We start from the raw sequence: 22,356 nt of genomic DNA, 5'->3' as shown, positions 1-22,356 counted from the left end.
TTTTTTTTTTTTAAGATTTTATTTATTTATTCGACAGAGATAGAGACAGCCAGCGAGAAAGGGAATACAAGCAGGGGGAGTGGGAGAGGAAGAAGCAGGCTCATAGCGGAAGAGCCCGATGTGGGGCTCGATCCCATAACGCCGGGATCATGCCCTGAGCCGAAGGCAGACGCTTAACCGCTGTGCCACCCAGGCGCCCCCATTTTTTAGACTCTTGGACCAGTGGTCTTATAGAATGTTCAGCATTTTGGATTTGTCTGATTGTTTTTTTACGCTTTAATTTAGGCTAAATATTTTTAGCAAGACTACTACAGAGGTGATAGCAAATACCTCTTTTGCTTCATATTAGGAAGCATACCATTACACATCTTCCCACTCATGACAGTGCCTTTACATATTAACTGTGAGATACAGTCATTGTAAAAATACATTTTGCCTTATAATTAAAAGTGGGATGATACTTGAACACTATATGAATAGCTTTGTCTCCATTAACTTTTCACTCAGTAGGTTTGGCATCCATTCATGACCTTTCCCTGAATAAATTACCATCTCAAAGTGATTTTCTAATTCTAACATCACTTTTATATTTATTAGGTGGCATACTTCTGTAAAGAGAACTTCTGTTTCTCCTTGTATGTGTTTATTCTCATTCTTTCTCTCCCTCCTCTTCATATTACTGTACACTTTAGCATGTTTAATGCAATGTTTACATTCCATTACTGTTGTTCTTTATGATGCTGAAATTGTCAAAATTGGGGTAGCAGGGACTCCTTCAAGTCAACTCGTCTATTCTTTGGAAATGATTACATTGGAGTTTGAGCACTTCCATGTTTTATGCACAATCACATGTTCTTAGATCATTTTACTTCCTCTGCCTCCTATCTGTAATCAATCATTTCTCCGTGGACTTTTTTCTACTGGATTACGGTATTTAGATATAAAGATGCGGGGTTATGTGTGCTCATTGCTACTCTAATGTTATTAGTTCTGGGCCTTTTTAGAAGAGATAGATGGATAGCTAGACAGATTTCCCTGTTTTCTCTGTGTGTGTGTGTGTGTGTGTGTGTGTTCTTATTATCTTCAATTCAGATTCATATCAATTTGATTTATATTCAGGTGCATTTGCTTCTCTTAGTATTTAAATACAGGCTTTGTTGTCCTCATTTTTTGTATTTAATTTTCTTTTAAAAATATGTAGATGGGGGCACCTGGGTGGCTCAGTTGGTTAAGCGTCTGCCTTTGGCTCAGGTCATGATCCTGGGATCGAGCCCCGAGTTGGGCTCCCTCCTTAGTGGGGTGTCTGCTTCTGCCTCTGCCCCTCCTGCTCCTCCCCTCTACTCGTGCTCTCTCTCTATGGCTCTCTTTCTCTCTCTCTCTTGCTCACTCTCAAATAAATAAATACAAACTTTTAAAAAATATGTAGATGGTTCAAACATATACCATATATATATATATATATATATATATATATATATATATATATATATATATATATATATATATATATATATATATATATATATATATATATATATATATATATATATATATATATATATATATATATATATATATATATATATATATATATATATGTACACACATATATAAGTTAGATACACATATACATATAAATCAGAGTATGGGAAATGCTCCATTGTTCTAGATCTTCTTCCATTTTTTTTTTTTCTTAAGGTTTTATTTATTCATTTGACAGAGAGAGTGCACAAACGGGGAGTGGCAGGCAGAGGGAGAAGCATGACCTGAGCCGAAGGCAGACTCTTAACCGACTGACTACCTAGGTGCCCTTTCTTCAATCCTTTTTATTCTGACATAGTTCTCTGTTGTGTGGGTGTACCATAACTAGCTTCCTAAGAGGTACATATCAAGTAATGCCACAGTGATTAACTCTGTATATACACTTGTGTTTAATGTGTAGAGAAATATTGTCAGGATATACTCCTCCATAAGAGAAGTATCATTCTGTACATCTACCAGCAATGGATAAGGTGCCTATTTTCCCAGGGGCATGTTACAGAATATGTTGTTCAGTTGTTTGAATTTTGCCAGTCTGATAGATGAGCAATGGTGGTGTGACAGACACTATGATATGCCAACCAGAATGCCCTTCTGGAAGGAAGGACATTGGAGTGGCTAGAAGTGCTGTTAGAAGGCACTCATCTGTAGTCTTCTTTGGGGGTTGCTTAGAGTGAAGAAAATGGTCTCAACCAAGACCATACCTCTTTTCAAGGGCAGTCCCCATCCAAGGACAGCCTAATCAGTATTGGACTATAGAAGCCCAACCCTCTTGCCCTCGTTTGGGACTTCTCTGTGGGCCATTTAGTCTAGAATTCTTATTGGGGTCAGTTGAGGCCTTCACTCAGATAGCCCTGCTGCTCAAATTTTGCCCAATTTTCCTTCCTTGCATTCCCTTCCAAACTTATTGATACCCTCTGTAATGATGGTCCTACAGGCTAATCTCAGTTGGCTTCCTGTGAAACTCAACTTGTGACAGGTATATTGGTATAATTTCATTTTGCATTTCTCTTAGGAAAAAAGTTGAACATCATATACCCATATACATGTGTATATGTATAATACAACATATATGTCTTTCAGGAATGTTTTGACATTGTCCTCTAGAAGTTTTCCACATTTTGCACATTTATATTTCATATAAATTTAATTTTCATATTCATTACTGTTTTATATTTTGTTGCTAATGTAAATGGCTTTCTATTCCACATTCTTTCTAAATGGTTATTATTTGCAAACAGGAACACTATTCACTTTCATATGCTAAATATCTATCCTGCTATCCCACTGAATACTTTTCCAAATCTGTGGCTTCTGGTTTATTCTGATCTGATTTACACAAATGCTTCCCAAAACAATATTATGGAGATAGTGTGCATCCTTTCTTGTTTCTGACCTTAATGGGAATGCCACTTTATTGGATTATGGACTGAGGCATGTATGTTTTATCATGTTAAATTATCCACCAATTCCTATATTAATTTTTTTAAACCAGGAATTGGTGTTAAATTTTATAAAAGGCTTTTTTACAGCAACTGTAAAGAAAACCAATAGGGTAGAACAATTCAAATTGTGTTGGGATTACTTTTTAAAGTATGATAAGATTCTCTTATAAAATCATGTGGGCCTTGGTGCTCCTTTGTGGTGTAGTTCTTTGATGACATCATATTTCTTCTGTGTCATTACTCAATGTAAGCTGTCTGTCTCTCTTGGGACAGTTTTGGTTAAATGTATTTCCTCATGAAATTGTTCATTTGCTCTAAAGTTTCAAATGAATTGGCACAGAGTTCTGCAAAATACTCTCAGGATCTATTAAAATGTCCTTTGTTATTTCCTACCAGTCATTTCTAATTGTATGTGTTTTCTTTCTCATTTTTCCTCAATTGGGCCGGCTTGTGTTTTGTCTTTGTATGTGTGTGTATGCGTGTGTGTGCGTGTGTGTGTGTGTGTGTGTGTGTGTGTGTTTTCAAAGAGCAAGTATTATTGTTTTTTATTAGTTTTAAATTTGTCTGATTTTGCTGATAGTTTTCTAGCCATTTGGGTTAGGAATTCAGCTCATTTAATTTCATTCTTCTATTTTAGTTGTTGAAGTTTGTAAGCTATGAGTTTTATTCTGACATCTGATTCTGAAGAAGGTACTATCATTCTTGTTATTGTTATTAACTATTTTATAGATTTGGCAAATTTGAAACCTCCAAGGAATTGTTTAATTGGATTTACTTTTAAAAAGTTTCCTAGCCAGAAAACTTGTTTAAAATATATTCTTGATTTCTAGGTTTATTACATTGTGATCATAGCATGCTTTCATGTAATTTCTACTTTATAGAACTTATTGAGCCTTTAAAATAACTAATACGTGTTCAGTTTTTGTCAATGTTCCCTATTTACTTGAAAAGAATTTACCTCTTATTTGGATGTGTTCAACTATATATATACATGTATACACACACACACACATATTTACATATATACATATATAACATAATCAATTTATATATGTATACATGTAAAAATCATAATGTGAATCATATAATGTGATTAACTTTAAGGATGGTACAAGAAGACTTCCACTCATCAAGTAGCTTTTGTGCATTTCTACTTTATGAAGGTAGCTACTGCACTATCCGAAGCATAGATGCAGACATTTCTAACTATTATGCCTTCCTTGTGATTTGTGACCTTGAACATTATAGAGTATCTTCTTCTGCTCCTCTTAATGCTTTGGGGCATGAAAGCTCTCTTGTCTAGCATCAGAATTTAGCCTTTCTAAATCCTTTTGTTTTCAGTGTGTATTTCCAAAAAGATTTAATTGCATTAATTTCAAGAACCAATCTTAAAAACATTTTCTTAAAAATTTTGGTACATAAGTTAAGCCAAATTACATTTACTGGGTATGACTGATACCTTTTGAAAACTTCTGTCATATTTTATATATTTATTATGGATATCATGTTTAATGAGTTTTTTGTAGGCAGTTTTTTGTAATTTTTTAAATGTTCTGAAATTTAGTGCTAGGATTTTATTTTAGTTTTACATGTTATCATTGTATTAATAACTTTAATAATACTCTTACCACCCCCACAAAGTTATCCTTTGTTTCTTGACCATTTCTGTTGTTTTGGTTTATTGTTGGATTATGGTTTTAAATGCTGTCTCTCTTCTACTGTTCTGCTTCTCTTTTTTAAGAAATCCAATTAAATGTCAGTTCATATTATTTCCCTGTCTTAGCTATTTCTGACCCTCTCTATTTCATTTTTTTATTCATTTTTTTCCCTTTATCTTCTTGATACCCAGTAGTATATATTCAGCAATACCTGTTTAGTATTGGTCATCTTTCCATTAATTTATTTGTTACTATTTTGTATTACTTCTTTTTCAATTTCCTTCCTGAAATCTGTTATTGTTTGGTTTACAACTTTTCTTTTCTTTTTTTTTTTTTAAGATTTTATTTATTTATTCGACAGAGATAGAGACAGCCAGCGAGAGAGAGGGAACACAAGCAGGGGGAGTGGGAGAGGAAGAAGCAGGCTCATAGCAGAAGAGCCTGATGTGGGGCTCGATCCCAGATCGCCGGGATCACGCCCTGAGCCGAAGGCAGACGCTTAACCGCTGTGCCACCCAGGCGACCCTGGTTTACAACTTTTCTTTTTACTTTATGAAGACTTTCCTGAGTTTTAAGTTTCACATTTGGTAATTTTATATCTACAAGTGCTTATTTAGTAGTATTTAATTCTTTTGGGAATATTATGTTACTGTATTCTGCTTCATAGTTGATTTGGGGGGAGGGATATCTTTATCTGTTGAATATTTTTTATTCCCACTTTCAGTTCACCTCATATAGTAACTTTGCATGTCTGTTGCCAGCTCTATTTTCTTCTTTAAAAGAATCTTAGATTTTCTAGGATATAGATGCATAAGGGTAGTGAAAGTTTAGATGACCCACTAGACTTCTAGTACTAGTACCTTAAAAAGCCATGTCCCTAAGGAATACTAGTTCTAGTACCCTAGGAACTTGTTTTCCAAGGAGCACCCTAAGACAGCACCATTAGGAGTAGATGCATATTTTCTGATAGCTATTAATTAATTACCTGCAGGATCCTTAATTTGATATATATAAACTCCCACAATCTGATAGCTATTTTATACACACACACACACACGTGTGTGTGTATATATATGTATGTGTGTGTGTGTGTGTGTATATATATGTGCATTTTTTTTACCCTTCCCTACAGGGTCCTTAATTCTATCACTGGTTTCTAGTTTCCACTTTTCCCTTCTCCAACAGTATTCCCAAGAAATGGCTCTGTCAAGCTTTTTTCCCTCTTTCTTAGGTGGTAATATTTAAAAATCGTTGTATTTGGCTTTGTGCATCGTCAAGGTACTTCACTTTAATTCCTTGTCCCAATGCTGACTTTTATTTTTAAATTTTTTTAAAATTTTTGTTTTATTTATTTATTTTTATTTAAGTTTAATTGACATAAAACATCTTGTAATTTCAGGGGTACCTCATGATATTTCAATATTTTTACACATTAGGAAATGACCCCCAGGTTAATTAAGTCTGGTAACTATCTGTCAATATACAGAGTTTCAATGCTGATTTTTAAAAAGGAATATAACTAATGGTCCACTACAGACTATGCTAAATTACCTAAGTTTTTGGTGAAAGCCTTTATCAGCTTAAAGAAGTTGTCTTTGTTTCTATATTTCTAAGGATTTTGAATATGGATTTTGTGGAATTTATTGGGGGCTGTTTCTACATCTATAAGACGATTATCTTTTCATGTAGATGCAAATGCAGTGAATTAAATTACAGATATTTAAATTTTAATCAAACTTAGCATTCCTGCGTGAAAAATAATAATTTTTTTTAATCCATTGAAGAATTTGATTTATATCCACCAGGGCAAATCTGGGCTATGGAATAAGTTGAACCTCATTTCACATATAACAGCATACCTATCTTTTATAGTTCTATAGTTATAAGACTCAACTATTTTCTATTAATGCATATCAGATTATATCACAGCAGTGAGCATATTACTTTTGATCTGGACTTTAGGTAAATAATGCGAATACATATCAGAATATGGTAGCCATATAGTAAGTTCAAAGTAAATGGCAAGGAACTTGACTAGTCTTCACAAGGGAGGTGTCTGTATCTCAGTTTTCAGTCCACCTTCAAAAGACAAGCAGTCACAGCCAAGATAATTTAACAAAGCAGGAAAGAATAGTCATTTTTACTGCACAGTAATCATTCTTTCCATGCAACTATGGTCTCTATTATATTAACTTGGTAGAACAGAAAATATGATTATTAGTATGAAAACACAGTAGAATTTTGACAAGGGCAACATGGCAATGTACTTTAAACTCGCATTTCACTTTTAATTTTAGAATAAACAGCAGTAAAACTAATGATTTCCTTCACTAGAGGGATGACAATCTAAGATGCAGATAAAGTGCTTTTATTCCCAAATAAAATAAAATTTGGGAATAAGACATCACATCAGACATTAGACACCATTAGACATCAGGTATCTCTCCTCAAGTTGGTATAGATTTTCTCTTAATTAAATATAAATCTTGTATTTCTATTTAAAAATTTGAAAGATACTGGTATCAGTGAAAATTTAATAATGCATGTGCTTTTTACCTGATTACACACCATTCAAATTTCTTATATTAAATTCTGTTGAACTTCTACAGCTTCTAAATAAGTGAAATATTGTAGTGCTTAAAAATAGCATGCTTTAATTTACTGTCTGTTTATCACATGAGGTGAGCTAATTGTTTTCAGACAATGTCCTAATCAGATGTAATAGTGAAATTTAATGAAAAAAATTTATTGGGTTGATTAGGTGATAGACTTGTGAATTGGGGGGCATGCCATTTTCTACAGTATTTGTAATGAATAATGGCATTTAAAATTGTTCCAAGTGAAATCATCAGCTCTCATGAGCAAAGCTTTCTATTGCTGCATAGAGAAAGAGAATGGATTCACCAACATATATAATTTTTCATTTAACACAATTTAGGAAGATGACAGGGCAATTCCTTATGTTTATGAATTTGAACCACTTAAAATGATTGAAACTCTGCTTACTTCATATTTTGAGAAAAAGGTAGCCATGTCTTTGACAAAACCTTTTACTTAACTGCAGCCTGAATTACAGGATGCAAGACATTAGAGTTCCAGATAGGGCAACTCAGAAGTTAAAGGTCTACATAAGGAATACAAAATCCCTCCATATTTTCTGAAGCAATCACAAGTTTAATGGTTTGGGTAAAGAAGTTCTGCATCGTTGTTTGATTCAGGAACTACATAAATTGATATTAATATTTGAAATATTAATACCATATCATATTATCATAATATCATATTAATAGAATACACATATTCTACTCAAAAGAACAATTAATTACTTTATATTTTTGGAAAAGCTAATTTTTATTTTTATTAATATTGTCTTTAATACAACATATAAAAGTAGAGAAATTCTGCTATTACATATTCATAGTGAAAGTATTCTAGAAATAAAAAATATATATGTATGTATATATATATTAGTGTGTATATATATTTGTGTGTGTATATATTATATATATATATATATATATATATATATATATGAGCTTAGAAATATTTTACTTTTGATGTAGGAATTCCAGTTCTGTTAATCAAAACTAAATAAATAATCCATAATATAAAGTAGCTTTTTGTGCGGTGACAGATACAATTACAGCAAAATGCCACTGAATTATACACTGAATAATACTGGTTAAGTATCTACATCCAGTCAACTAAATATTAATCTTCTAAAGAGTTGTTTTTCAAAATTATGTAGCATTATGGGAAAAGCATGCTTTACAATTAGAATTTAAAATATCAGAATGAAATACTATAGTTTACATAAAATTATAATTTTGTCCAAAATGAGAAAACTACATAAATTCTTTCTGCTTTTATTTTTTGAAATTACTTTAGTAAGGATCAATCACCTTTGTAAATGAGAAAAAAAAACACTAAAATATTTATAATGACAACCATCACACTCTATAATGAAAGAGTCTGAAAGACTAATTTTATAACCTGGTCTCTAATTAATAGTTTTTATCTACCTACTTGTTGTGAAAGAGAGCAAAATGTTTGCAAAAATTTACTAATTTCGTTTAGTAAGATACTTGAAACAGATACATATATTTTCAGTCAGTGAGGAAGCTCTCAAATATAGCTAAGCATCAAATACTGCAAGGATGGGCATCTTGATTGTTGGCTGTCAAACCCTCTGTTCCTGTCAGTTCTCACTTTCAGCATGTCAAGTGAAAAAAGAGAGGTTAAAAAGTCATCAATGTCAGTATGCATTACTGTTTAGACTGTAAATTATTATACTATTTTCGGAGAGCCAATTTGGAACTCCATATCAAAACCTAAATAAATACGTATGTACACATATGTTTTGCCTAGGTATCTTTTGATACCTTAAAATATATTTTTGAGGTAATAATCACAAATAAGTATTTACGTATAAGAATGTTTATCTCTGAATAATTTCTAGTATCAAAATTAGAGTAACTTTAATGATGATTAAAATTGATTCATTTAAAAATAGTATGGTAAATCTATTTGGCAGAATGTTGAACAGCTATTAAAACTATACTTAAGAATATTAAATATTAAGAGTATAATAAATGATGTAAAGGTTCTTATACATTATTCTTTACTACAAATACACATATATGCTTTGATTATAATATTTAAAGGAAAATCAAATATTTTTAATGTTAAAAGGAATTAAAAGTATATATATACCAATTGATTAACAGTGTGAGAGTGTGGGGTGATGAGATTGTGTTTGATTTTAAATTAGTTCAGTTATTTCAGTTTAGAATTGTACAGATCTTTATGGCGTATATATGTGTCAATATCGTAATCATAAATGATTCATAAAAGAGCTTTTTTGGTAAGCTATTTAAAAAAATTGAGGCAAAGGAATTCAAACTATTTACTAAGATTGTGTGGGTGTGTAGACTTAGGTATAACTTATTTGTCTAACCACTGACCTCTAACTCATTAACAAAGTAAATTAATTTCATCCACATTGTCAAAATATCCATAAACAATCGTGCAGTCATGTTTATTTCTCAGTGAGGCAAGCCACAGATTCTGAACTGCAACCAGAATAGATCAAAATATTTTCTACTTCAATGAAAGCTTTGTTACAATCTTCACATAGAAGAGGAACAAAGTAAACACATCTGCTCTATGAAGTTGTTCTGAACATTTCAGAAATAATGAATTAGACTGCATGTCAGGATCATTTGATAGGGGGCAAAGGTATTTCTTTCCAAGGCTTATAAAGGAACTTCTGTTAGGTTCATAAATATCTCAATTCCTGCATGCCAGCATCAGCACCCCCATTCCCTGCCAATCCCACACTTTTTAAAAGACATTATTTCTCTTCTTAATTTGTTGAATAGATTGTCTTCTTGGATTTGTATATATAAAGATGTATTACACATTTTTCCCTATCCTTCATTCCCTATCTTATAAATATTTACAATTTGTATGTAATTTTGACCACCTGGGTTTTCACACAATTTCTTGAATATAAAATACTGGGGTTAAAAATTTTAATAAAATATCACAGTCAATTTTAAGATTTGGAAGGTGTGATTTATTATTTTGGGCCAAAATATCTTCCTAGCATTTATGATACCAGAGTTTACTATTAGCTAGCAAAAGTTAATCAGATAGAGCACTTTGCTAGTGAAGCTTCCTCCAGTTCACATTTAAAAAAAAAGAAAAGAAAGGAAAAAGAGAAAGAGTTCCCTGAGTCCTGTCTGATATAATCATTTTAATAGATATAAAATTGTCAAAAAGTTTATGCATATATAAAAAGACACATTTATTTAGGATATAAATGAGATCACATTATACATTAGCCTATAACCTGGTTTTCCAACGTAATGATAGACTATGAAAATTAATCTACATCTCTGTTGTGGAAATTATACATGTTCCAAATTATTTATTTCAGCTTTGATTAAAATTAAAGTCATGACAATTATTTTAATAGGTACAGACCTTAGGTGTTAAATTTTAAACTACCGACACAAGATTTTGAGAATTCAAGGCACTAAGTTGCTGAACATAAATATGTATGTAGATAATGATATATTTTGAGAATATGCACAAGACTTGAAGGTTCTAACAACATAAAAGTAGCCAGGTTGTTTAGGGATCTTTTGGCACATTTATATTTACTCTATATTTTGTTAAGTATGAAATTGATTCTTGGCTAGTTTGTTTGTAAACTCTCTTAGAGGATTCCAATTTATCCACAAAGTTTTATCTTTATAAATTATCTTTTACCTTTAGACTAGGATATTTATTTGATTTGAAAGGAAACTAGTTCTCATGAATACTTGTTATTGACCATTACATTCAAATTCACTTATTAACCTTGTATTATTTTAACCATTTCTGAATTCTCTAATTTTTAAATAATTGGATAAAACTGTATAAACTGTTAACTCGTTTGGAATTTAAAGGAAAAATAACCCTTTCCTTTTTATCAGAAAGTCTATAAAAATATAGCACAGACTCTGTGTCTTTATCTTGGTTTTTCAAATCTGCATTATATTTCCTTGTAAGGATATATATATGATAATGTATTCAACTATTCAACTTTTTGATGGACATTTAGTTTGCTTCAAGTATTTAAAACACTTATAGTACCTTGAAAATACTGCTTGTACAAAATAAGGAATGTATATTTGTTGAATGAAAAATTTTCTCTAGATTGTCCTCAAGTCTATGAAAGTAGAGGTTGGGTAATTTTCATGTATTCAATTCTAGATCCCAGCGCCCTCACCTCTTAGCATACGTGTGTGACTCAATAATTCTACTGAGTGTTGAGACTGTTTGTGGTAAGGTGCAGTTTGAATTTATAGCTACAGAGGGGGATCCTCTTCCTAAAACTTAGTCCTTGGGTTAAATATATGGATTTCACAGGCATTAACTGTAGGTTCAGAACATGCCACAAGAATTGTACCAGGAGCATGACAACAATGACACCAAACAGAAGGAAGCCAGCACTTACCTGGACGAGAAACATTGCTATGTGGTGAAATTCTCCACGGCCCCCTTGCTTAACAGGAACTGTCATAAAGAATTTGCTGCCATCTCTAGAAAACACCGGCTCTTCATTCTAAAACACAAAAGTGCATATAACAGTCTCAAGATGGTATGTGCTTTGTGCTGCCAACCATTGCTAATTCAAGCATGGGTTATACCATTTTTGATTTTTTTTTTTTTAAAGATTTTATTTATTTATTTAACACAGATAGAGACAGCCAGCGAGAGAGGGAACACAAGCAGGGGGAGTGGGAGAGGAAGAAGCAGGCTCATAGCGGAGGAGCCTGATGCGGGGCTCGACCCCATAACCCTGGGATCACGCCCTGAGCCGAAGGCAGACGCTTAACCGCTGTGCCACCCAGGCGCCCCTAATTTTGAATTGCTTTAGGAAATGGTCAATTTATCTCTAAAAATAATGTGAATGCACCACCACCATCTATCTTCAGAAATTTTTCATGTTTCCCAAGTAGAAACTGTGCCCATTAAACAATAACTTCCCATTCCTCCCTGCCTTACGTCCCGTCAGTCCCCTTTCTGTCTCTTTGATTTGGATTACCATAAGAAGCTCTTTAATGAATGGTTTACCAAAAACATATAATTTTTAATATATTTTTTCTGAAATATTTCAGCAACTCTGGTTACTTGAACATACATTTCTGTGGCTGTATACATAAATTTACTGAAAACACAGAACTAAAATGCTGCAAAATTGGAAGGAATCCACTGAAAATCATTTAATTCAAACTTCCCATCGTCACTGTTCACCCCTCCAAAAACACACAAACACAAATGCCCAATTGATGATTTTTTAATTAAACTCTAGTGGCATGTTAAATCAATAGAATTATTTTCTGAAAATTAAATGATGGAAGCTATACATATAGATTGCTTTCCTTTTGCTCCAGGGGAAACATTAAGAAAATGGATTTGCCTGACAAAACGCTGAGTTCTTTCCTATTGGATTAGTGAAAGTGACTATACATATGGTAAAAGAAAGGCTTTGCTGTGGTTTCTTCTGCAGGTCTTTCAAAATGGCCTACAAGCTCTTTCAGGTGATCTGGTCTTCCACTCTCTTTATGATCTCTTCTTCTGTCCTCCTGTTTCCTCACTGTGCATGCTCCCACTCCGTGGCCTTTGCACTTTTTATTCCCTTTGGTTCTTTGTCTCTTTCATATCTCGTCTCTATGTCACCTTATCAGTGAGGTGCTTCCAGTTTACTCAGGGAGAGGGAGATCGTGGAAGTGAGATCATCCGGCTCTATATGAATCCCTCATCCCCTTTACCTACTTCCTGTTTCTTTCCATAGCACCCGACAGCATCCAACATACTATACTTAGGCAGGTATGCATTTTGGGGGGGTATATGTGTGTATGCATATGTATATGTGTGTGGGCAGGGAGATAGGCAAGTAGGTAGTATTCCTCTGAAATGAAAGCTCCATGAGGGAGGAAACTTGTATTCTTCACTGCTCTATCTCCAGCACCTAGACAATGGCTGTCACATGAATTGTGCTTTATATGTATTTAATGAAAAAAATGATGACTATTTTAATAAACTCTAGAGTCTGATTTTAGCTTCATTAGTGAGATCATCCCTTGATAGAAATATAAGAATAATATTTTCCTTGTCTACTTCATGGACACTCATGAAAATATAAGATGATATATATAAAAATTTAAAACTCTGAAGTAATATACAATTCAAGGATGAAGACAGTGCATTGCTAGGCATGTAATAAATACTGACAAGATACCTGACTGAGTGAATCACATCTTTCAGCTATGATAGAGTCAGTAATTCTGTACGTTCCGTCGGTTCCCTCTGGGATCTCTCTCTTGGCCTTTGTCCTGTCTGGAACAACCTTCCTGTTTTCCTTTATGTACTTAATTTTACCCTTTTTTTTCCCCCTTAAACTCAAGGAACAGAAACCATTTACAAATTTCCCTAGTTCGAGCGTGTCTCGCAGTTAAGAAATCTCTCCTCGGAGATTCTAACAATTACCCTGTACTCATCTCTATCACGGCATTCAGTGCATTCTATTATACGGTTGGCTTCCTTCACTAGGCAAGTAATAATTAAACTAAGTTTGCAATTTTATCTTTTTAGCTCTATTGCCTAGGACCCAGTAGGTGTCCAGCTCAATAGACTAGATGAAGCATGTATACAATAGGAAAAAATGTTTGTTACATATCAGTCTATCCACATTTGCTCCAAACTATCAGTTCCTCCCCTATTCAACATTATCCCCTTGTGATTTGCTCCAAAAATAGGTACAGGGATATCTGAGCATTCTTCTTTTTGTATTTGTGCGTTCATCCCCTTCACATTCTAGTGCCTTATAAATGGCTCAGTGAAGGAGCAGATGGGGACTATATTCTCAAATGCACTGCTAGGCTTAATAACCTTCACACTAGGCAATATCTGCCTATAAATAGAGCTCTATGCCAACCTTTTCCTAGAATTCAATAATGGAAATGGAGCCAATCGCACTGTCCACTTTCATGATTGTAAGCAAATCAGTGTTTATGACGTACAGAGCAATGAATTGGGGATACCAAATTCTATCTCTTGACCAAAAATTTTGTGCATGGGTTATCACAAGTCTCTTGAAAGCCAGGCCAAATATGCCTACATCTTCTCTGTTCTTCCCACTATCCAGAAAGTGAACATATAATGATTATACTGTTTCTAATTGTCTTCGAAATTTGTTTCATCTTGTTACTACTACCGTTCTCATACTTTATATTTCATCAAATTCTGAATATTTTATAAAATTCTCTAAGAGTTTCTAGAGAAAAACTCAACTGTGACAAACTACCACCTGCATTTCTTTTTACTGAATAATTGATAACTAGTTTCTTTGCTTTAAAAAAAGTTTCTATTAAACATTCATAAATTTGGGATTTAAAATGTAGCTAACATAATTCCAAAAAAGCATGCATTATGTTGATGCATGTTACACTATAATGAATGCCACTGGAAACAAAAATGATAGCAAAATAGGTTTAATAATGCAGGATAATTCAGAATACATCAATATCCATTATGTTTTTGCTTCTTATTGTTAGTTTCAATATCTAACTTAAGAAAGTCCATTATTGACCACAAGATCAAAGGTTTTTTTTTCCAATTTCATTAAGATTAAGTAGTTCATATTAATATCTACTTATTTATCTATAGGTAGATTCGGTATGCTTATCCTTCAAACAAGAACAGGTTTAGATTATCCACAATCCTTCTTACTTTTTCCTTCTTTATTCAGCAAGTATTTATGGAGACTTTGTTCAAATAACCAGACTCTATATTAGGCATTTAGTTTACAATGAGGAACAAAAATGAATATCCCTCCTGCGCTTGTGAACTTAGGAAAACAATGTAGAAATAATTGTATAAGTATTACAAAATAATTACATGTGAATAAAAGAAAACTTTTATTGAGGGATATGATTTGGTTACAGTGGTTGGGGGAGGTGATTTTGTAAGTAGGTGATTTAAGCTGAGGTTTGAAGAAGGAGCAGCCTTCACAAAAGAAAGTCGTTGAGAGAATTCCACTTAGAAGAAAGGCTCATACAAAGACCCTGTGAATATGAGAGCTCATGTGCCTAGAATGGAGAAGGAATTGACAAAAAATCTGTTTCAGTTGTGAGAGTGATATGGGTAGTGACAACCAAGTACACACTTTGCAGTGCTCCCTCAGGCAGCCTGCAGTGTGAAGAGGCTGGCATGTGCCTGAGGGGTTGAGCACGGTCCGCAGATAAAAAGGAACTGTAGTTCCTGCAGTCTGATCCTGGATGCTGTTTATGAAGCGGAGAAAAGCAAATTGACTTGAGATCTTTGAATGTAAAATTGAAGAACCTGGTGATGAATAATATACAGAATAATAGGCGAATAATAATAATATGCAGAAAAGGATAAGAAAAGCTGAACAATGACTGCTAGGTTTATGATTTTAATGGCTGGATGAGTAATTATGTCCTTGACTCCTAGGCTAAGAAGAGTACATAAGACTAGAATATGTTTAGTTTGGACCTGTGGGTGTGCAGTTACTTTTATAGATTTAGGAGAAGATGCCAAGCATGAAGTTGGATGTTTTAGAACTCAGCGATGTGAGCTGCCCAGGGCTGTACATTTAGCGGTCTCAATACATGATCATAATTGAAACCATAGATGTGTATGACACTTTAAGAGAGAATATAAAATAAAAGATTGCTGTAAAGAACAAAACAAAGCAAACCAAACACAGCACTTCCTTTGCAAAAAATAGTGATGGAGTTAATAGTAAAATGGGTTCAGCCATATTCAGATATCTACTTGTGTTTCTTTCTGAAATGTCTAGTATGAAACCATGTTGTGGAGACATTTGGTAGTTATTCTTTTGTGATCTGGATCCCAGCCTCACTTATGTCATAAACTAGCATCAGGAGCTAGGATACCTCTAAGGAAAGAAGCATTCATCTAAATAATCTCCACATAACCAATTTATGTGGACGTTTGGCCAGTTTTCTGGGCAATTTGAACAGTGCTAATGGTTTCCAGCTTTAATGGGTCACAACTTTTTCCTCTTTTCATCTACACAAAAGTTTACTTATATGAGTGATCCTGAAAAGCGATCCTAGTAGTTATTCTGCAACTTACGTTCTATAAAACAGAGGTAGCCTTTTTATATATGATGTCATAGAAAAGACAAGTCATAAATATTTTAATGGAAAAGACTCAGTCAAACATAGCAAAGGCTTAAAGTCATAATACTGAGATAACTTTTGAGAGAAAGTTCTTACACAGCAAGCAGAATGAACACAGTGGCCAAAATGTGACATAAAGCAACTTCCTATGCCATACCTGTTTGGAGAGCCAAGTATCTGATGTCATCTCATATTTCTGAAAAGAAACAATGAAGTCCATGAAGCTTCTGAACACCAAAATAAGCATACATTAATGTAACTTTTTTTACACGTAATCCTTTAGGCATTTTTTTTTCTCTCTTCAACTGGTGAAATACCATGAGACATCCCACTGTCACTACTGAATTCAACTGAATGAATAAGTACAGAATTGGGATTAAGTGATAATTTAATTATAAAATCTTTCCTTTGGTGAACTCCTTTAGAATTCCCGGTAGTATGTCACCAGGGATAGAAGATCATTTTCCAGTGCTGTTTGATTACCTCATTTCAAACTGTTTTGAACCACTAGGCACTGTCTCTTTTCACCTCTAGGCATCATTGGGAAACAAAATTATTAAGTCCTTCAAAAGAACTGGGCAAACAGCCAGGAATAAAATGAAAAGGTAGATGTTCTTTCAACGTTCAATCCACTCTCCATCATACTCATTTTCTTTTCTTAAGGAGAAACGATTAAATATTTCAAAGGACAAAATTTTATGTTCCATTAATCTTGCAAATGATCAGAACCAAGATCTTATTTCACAAAGCAAAATGAGATTAATTTAATCTCAAGTTAAATATGTATAGATACAATAAATTTTACCAGTACTGTTTACACATAAGAACTTATGAAAATCTTGTACTTTAAAAAATGAGTCTATAATAAAAAGATTTAAATGAAAACTACATCACCATATATTGCAAATTTTATCTGTATGCAGAGGTATTGATTTCAAATTGTTACTAATTATTTGTAGGTGTTTTTTTTTAAACCAGTTTTCTCTCCTAAAGCCATATTAGTACATTATAATCAAACACTTTCTCTTTTCAGGGCCTGTATTTATATTTGTTTATTTCACTAGATTTTGCTACATATAGATATCAAGGAAACATCTAACTAATTTATTCCTTGATTTTCTATTTGCATCTCTGCAATATCCATCCTTGGTATCTAAAAACATAGACATACAAAAAAATATATCAATCCTACTTTTCATTAATATTACTAAGTATTGTTAAAATCCATGGAAGACCAAAGTTTCACATGCATTTATTTGTCTTATTATTTCAATTACAGTAGAGAGTAAAATCTTTTTTTAAGTCCATAAATAGATTAGAAATATATTAGAAGTATAACAGAATATCAATAAGGTATCAAATCAATAATACGATAGGGTTCCTATATCTATTTTCTACTGAAGCATTTTGATACATTCGTGCCATTACCTATACAGATTATCATTATATAGAAAAGGTGACAGGCTTTCTCTAACTAGAATATATACATGCCAATTTCTAAATAATAGTATCAGCTGAATAAGAAACCGTCCAGAATACTTTAACAAATAAATGGTGAAATCCTAGTCAGCCTATCAGATGAAAGATGATGACTGAAATAAAGTTTCTAATAAATAAAAGCTAAATTTAAAGAGCATTAGTCAAATCCTGTAAGTAAATGGCTGACTCATAAGTTTATCCCCACATCTATGCTCATCACTCCAAAGACAAATTTCCTCCCCTTTCCCTTTTATAGACCCTTTACAAATAATGTTTTAGTATTTGAGTATAATTGGCATTTAGTGACATGTACAGCTCTAACGTGTTTTTGATGAGTTTTGACGGATATATTTACATTCCATGCCGTCAAGATATAAGATCTTTAAACTTCCTGACACCTTCTCTCATGCCCCTTTCCAGAGGTTCCGAAAAGACAGTCACTCTTCTGAAATAGTTCCCCATAGATTAGTCTTGCTTATTTTACAAGTTCAGATAATTCAAATTATGGATTGCATACTCTTGAGTGGGACTTCTTTCACACCATGTTTTTGAGATGCATTCATATTGCTGGGCATATTAGTATTCTGTTTCCTTTTAAATTGCTGAGCAGAATTTTGTTGTATAGATATGGCTCTTTTTGTTTATCCATTCCTGCTTAATAGATAATGGAATAGTTTCCAGTTTTTAGCTACTGTAAATAAAGCTTTCTCTAAAGAATTTTTTTTTAACAAATCCTTGGTGGACACAGGTTTTTTGCTTTTTTTGTTGTTGTTGTTTTGGTTTTTTGTTTTGTTTTGTTTTGTTTTTCTTTTCCAAATATCTAGGAATGGAGTTACTGGAGTATGGAGTATATCTATACACATATATATATGTAATATACATTATATATTTTTTATATCTGTATAACTGTACTTGAAACTGCAAAATCATTTTTTAAGCTAGCTGTATCATTTTACACTTCTACTCATGAAGAATAAGAACTGCAATTTTCTACATCCTCATCAATAATGTCACCTTTTTGTTGTTTTAATTTTAGTCATTCTAATGGTATGTAGTGTTATATCATAATGATTTAATGTAAGTTTTCCTAATGTCTAATAATTTTGAATATTTTTTCATTCATTATTACTTCCTTACGCATTTCTGTTCACATGCTTTACTCTTTTTATTGGGTGTCTTTTCATTATTGATAAGTATATACTTCTTTGTCAGCGTCACATTTTGCAAAATATTTTCCTCTAGTCTGCAGTTAGCTGTTTATTAATAGTGTCTTTGAGGAGAAGTTTCTGATTTCGATGATGTCTAATGTAGTATTTTTTCTTTTATGATTAGTGACTTTTTGCCTATTCAATATAGCAAACTTACACCCCATATTTTTATCTAGAAGACTGACGGTATCATCTGTTAGATTAGGACAGCAATTTATCTCCAATTAATTTCAGAATATGGTATGAGGTAGATGTCAAATACCATTGTATTTTTCATTCAGTTCTTGATTGTTCCAGCATCATTTTCCCCCTTTGGATTGTCCGGCACCTCGGTTAAAAATCAGTTGATCATATAAATCTGTATCTATTTCTGGAAACTCTATTAGATTAGTTGATCTGTTTGTGTGTCCTTATGCCTCCACTACAATCTCTAAGTTTCTGTTGCTTTCTAGTTATTCTTGAAATCCAGTAGTGAAACTTCTCCAGCATTTTTTTTTTTTTTTACAAGGTTGTTTCGGTCATCAGGTCTTCTGCATTTCCATATACATTTAGAATCAGCTTGTCTGTTTCTACCAGAAATTCCCAATTCTTCTGGGAATTTGTATTATATTGAAACTACAGTTAGTTCTCTTTGAGTAGAATGCCATCTATAATATTCAGCTTTTCAATTCCAGCATCTGTTTATTTAGGTCTTCCTTAATATGTTTCAAAAATGTTGTAGTTTTCAATATGGGGATTTTGCACACTATTTGTTAAATTTATCCTTATGTATTTAATGTTTTAAATATTTTAGTGGCGTTTTTATTTTCCATTGTAATATTATGAGTATACAGAAACACATTTTGTTGCTTCTCAATTCCTTATTTTGAAAAAAGTGGGAACTTACAGAGAAGTTGAAAGACTGGTTCAAGAAACAGCTGCATATCCTTTAGACATATTCCTCATTTCTTTATATTTTGTTCCATTTGCTTTACTATTATATCTCTCTACTGTTTCTAAACCATTTTGAAAGGAAGGCAAAAGTATATTTTTTTCGAAATCAATCAAAAGTTAGAAATAACCAGAGACGTAAAGGATCTATATTCTAGAAACTACAAATCACTCTTGAAAGACATTGAGGAAGACACAAAAAGATGGAAAAATACTCCATGCTCATGGATCGGAAGAATAAACATAATTAAGATGTCTATGCTACCCAGAGCAATCTATACTTCCAATGCCATCCCAATCAAAATACCAGTGATATTTTTCAAAGAAATGGAACAAACAGCCCTTAAATTTGTGTGGAGCCAAAAAAGGCCCCGGATCACCAAGGAAGTGTTGAAAAGGAAAAACAAAGCTGGGGGCATTACGTTGCCAGATTTCAAGCTATACTACAAAGCTGTGATCGCAAAGACAGCATGGTACTGGCACAAAAACAGACATATAGACCAATGGAACAGAACAGAGAACCCAGAAATGGACCCTCGGCTCTTTGGGCAACTAATCTTTGACAAAGCAGCAAAAAACATCCAGTGAAAAAAAAAGACAGTCTTTTTTTTTTTTTTTAAGATTTTATTTATTTATTTGACAGAGGGAGACACAGCAGCCAGCAAGAGAGAGGGAATTCAAGCAGAGGGAGTGGGAGAGGAAGAAGCAGGCTCTCAGCAGAGCAGGGAGCCTGATGCGGGGCTCGATCCCAGGACCCCGGGAACATGCCCTGGGCCAAAGGCATACGCTTAACGACTAAGCCACCCAGGCACCCCAAGACAGTCTCTTCAATAAATGGTGCTGGGAAATTGGACAGCTATATGCAAAAGAATGAAACTTGACCACTCTCTCACACCATACACAAAGATAAACACCCAAATGGATGAAAGACCTCAATGTGAGACAGGAGTCCATCAAAATCATAGAGGAGAACATAGGCTGCAACCTCTTTGACATCGGCCACAGCAACATTTTTCATGACACATCTCCAAAAGCAAGAGAACCAAAAGAAAAAATGAACTTGTGGGACTTCATCAAGATAAAAAGCTTCTGCACAGCCAAGGAAACAGTCAAAAAAACTAAGAGGCAGCCCACAGAATGGGAGAAGATATTTGCAAATGACACTACAGATAAAAGACTAGTATCCAAGATCTACAAAGAATTTCTCAAACTCAATACATGTGAAACAAATAATCAAATCAAAAAATGGGCAGAAGACATGAACAGACACTTTTCCAATGAAGACATACAAATGGCTAACAGACACATGAATAAATGTTCAAAATCATTAGCCATCAGGGAAATTCAAATCAAAACCACACTGAGATACCACCTTACACCAGTTAGAATGGCAAAAATGGACAAGGCAGGAAACAACAAATGTTGGAGAGGATGTGGGAATGCAAGTTGGTACAGCCACTTGTACCATTCCCAACATGCAAGTTGGTATGGGAATGCAAGTTGGTACAGCCACTCTGGAAAACTGTAGAGGTCCCTTAAAAAGTTAAAAATTGAGCTACCCTATGATCCAGCAATTGCACTACTGGGTATTTTCCCCAAAGATACAGACGTAGTGAAGAGAAGGGCTATATGCACCCCAATGTTCATAGCAGCATTGTACACAATAGCTAAATTGTGAAAGGAGCTGAGATGCCCTTCAACAGATGACTGGGTTAAGAAGATGTGGTCCGTATACACAATGGAATATTACTCAGCCATCAGAAAGCATGATTACACAACATTTACAGCAACATGGACGGGACTGGAGGAGATAATGCTAAGCAAAATAAGTCAAGCAGAGAAAGACAATTATCATATGGTTTCACTCATTTATGGAACATAAGAAATAGGAAGATCGGTAGGAGAAGGAAGGGAAGAATGAAGGGGGGTAAACAGAAGGGGGAATGAACTATGAGAGACTGTGGACTCTGGGAAACAAACTGAGGGCTTTGAGGGGCAGGGGGATTGGGATAGACCGGTGATGGGTATTAAGGAGGGCACATATTGCATGGTGCACTGGGAGTTATACACAAATAATGAATCATGGAACATTGCATCAAAAACTGGGGATGTACTATATGGTGACTAATATAACAAAATAAAAATTATTTTAAAAAAAGAATATTAGAAAATTTTATATAAATATAAAAATAGAGACACACACAGACAGTAAAAGAGCACTTGGCTCACGTGATTATGGAGGATGAAAAGTCTAAGATTTGCAGTCGGCAAGGTGGAGATCCAGGAGACCCAATGATAATAGCTCTAATCCAAGGCTAAAGGTACAAAAGCCAGGACAAGCTGATGGTGCTAGTAGTGATCCAAGACTAAAAAC

General features: G+C 33.6%; 1 protein-coding gene across 2 annotated transcripts in view; it reads right to left on the bottom strand.

The window, feature by feature from the left end:
* The window catches only part of DPP10 (dipeptidyl peptidase like 10), a 618,096-nt gene that overhangs the window by 58,934 nt on the left and 536,806 nt on the right, over positions 1 to 22,356 (bottom strand). For both annotated transcript variants that reach the window (XM_040645663.1, XM_040645668.1), the window contains 2 exons: positions 16,523 to 16,561; positions 11,649 to 11,756 (listed from right to left, as the gene is read on the bottom strand). In XM_040645663.1, coding sequence (XP_040501597.1) covers positions 11,649 to 11,756; positions 16,523 to 16,561 — 147 coding nt within the window. The remainder of the gene's footprint in view (positions 1 to 11,648; positions 11,757 to 16,522; positions 16,562 to 22,356) is intronic.

The sequence above is a fragment of the Ursus maritimus genome, unplaced genomic scaffold (assembly GCF_017311325.1).
Source record: "Ursus maritimus isolate PB19 unplaced genomic scaffold, ASM1731132v1 scaffold_1, whole genome shotgun sequence".
In the NCBI taxonomy this organism is placed as follows: domain Eukaryota; kingdom Metazoa; phylum Chordata; class Mammalia; order Carnivora; family Ursidae; genus Ursus; species Ursus maritimus.
The sequence above is the reverse complement of the archived record's forward strand: the minus strand, read 5'-3'. Positions and strand labels throughout refer to the sequence as shown.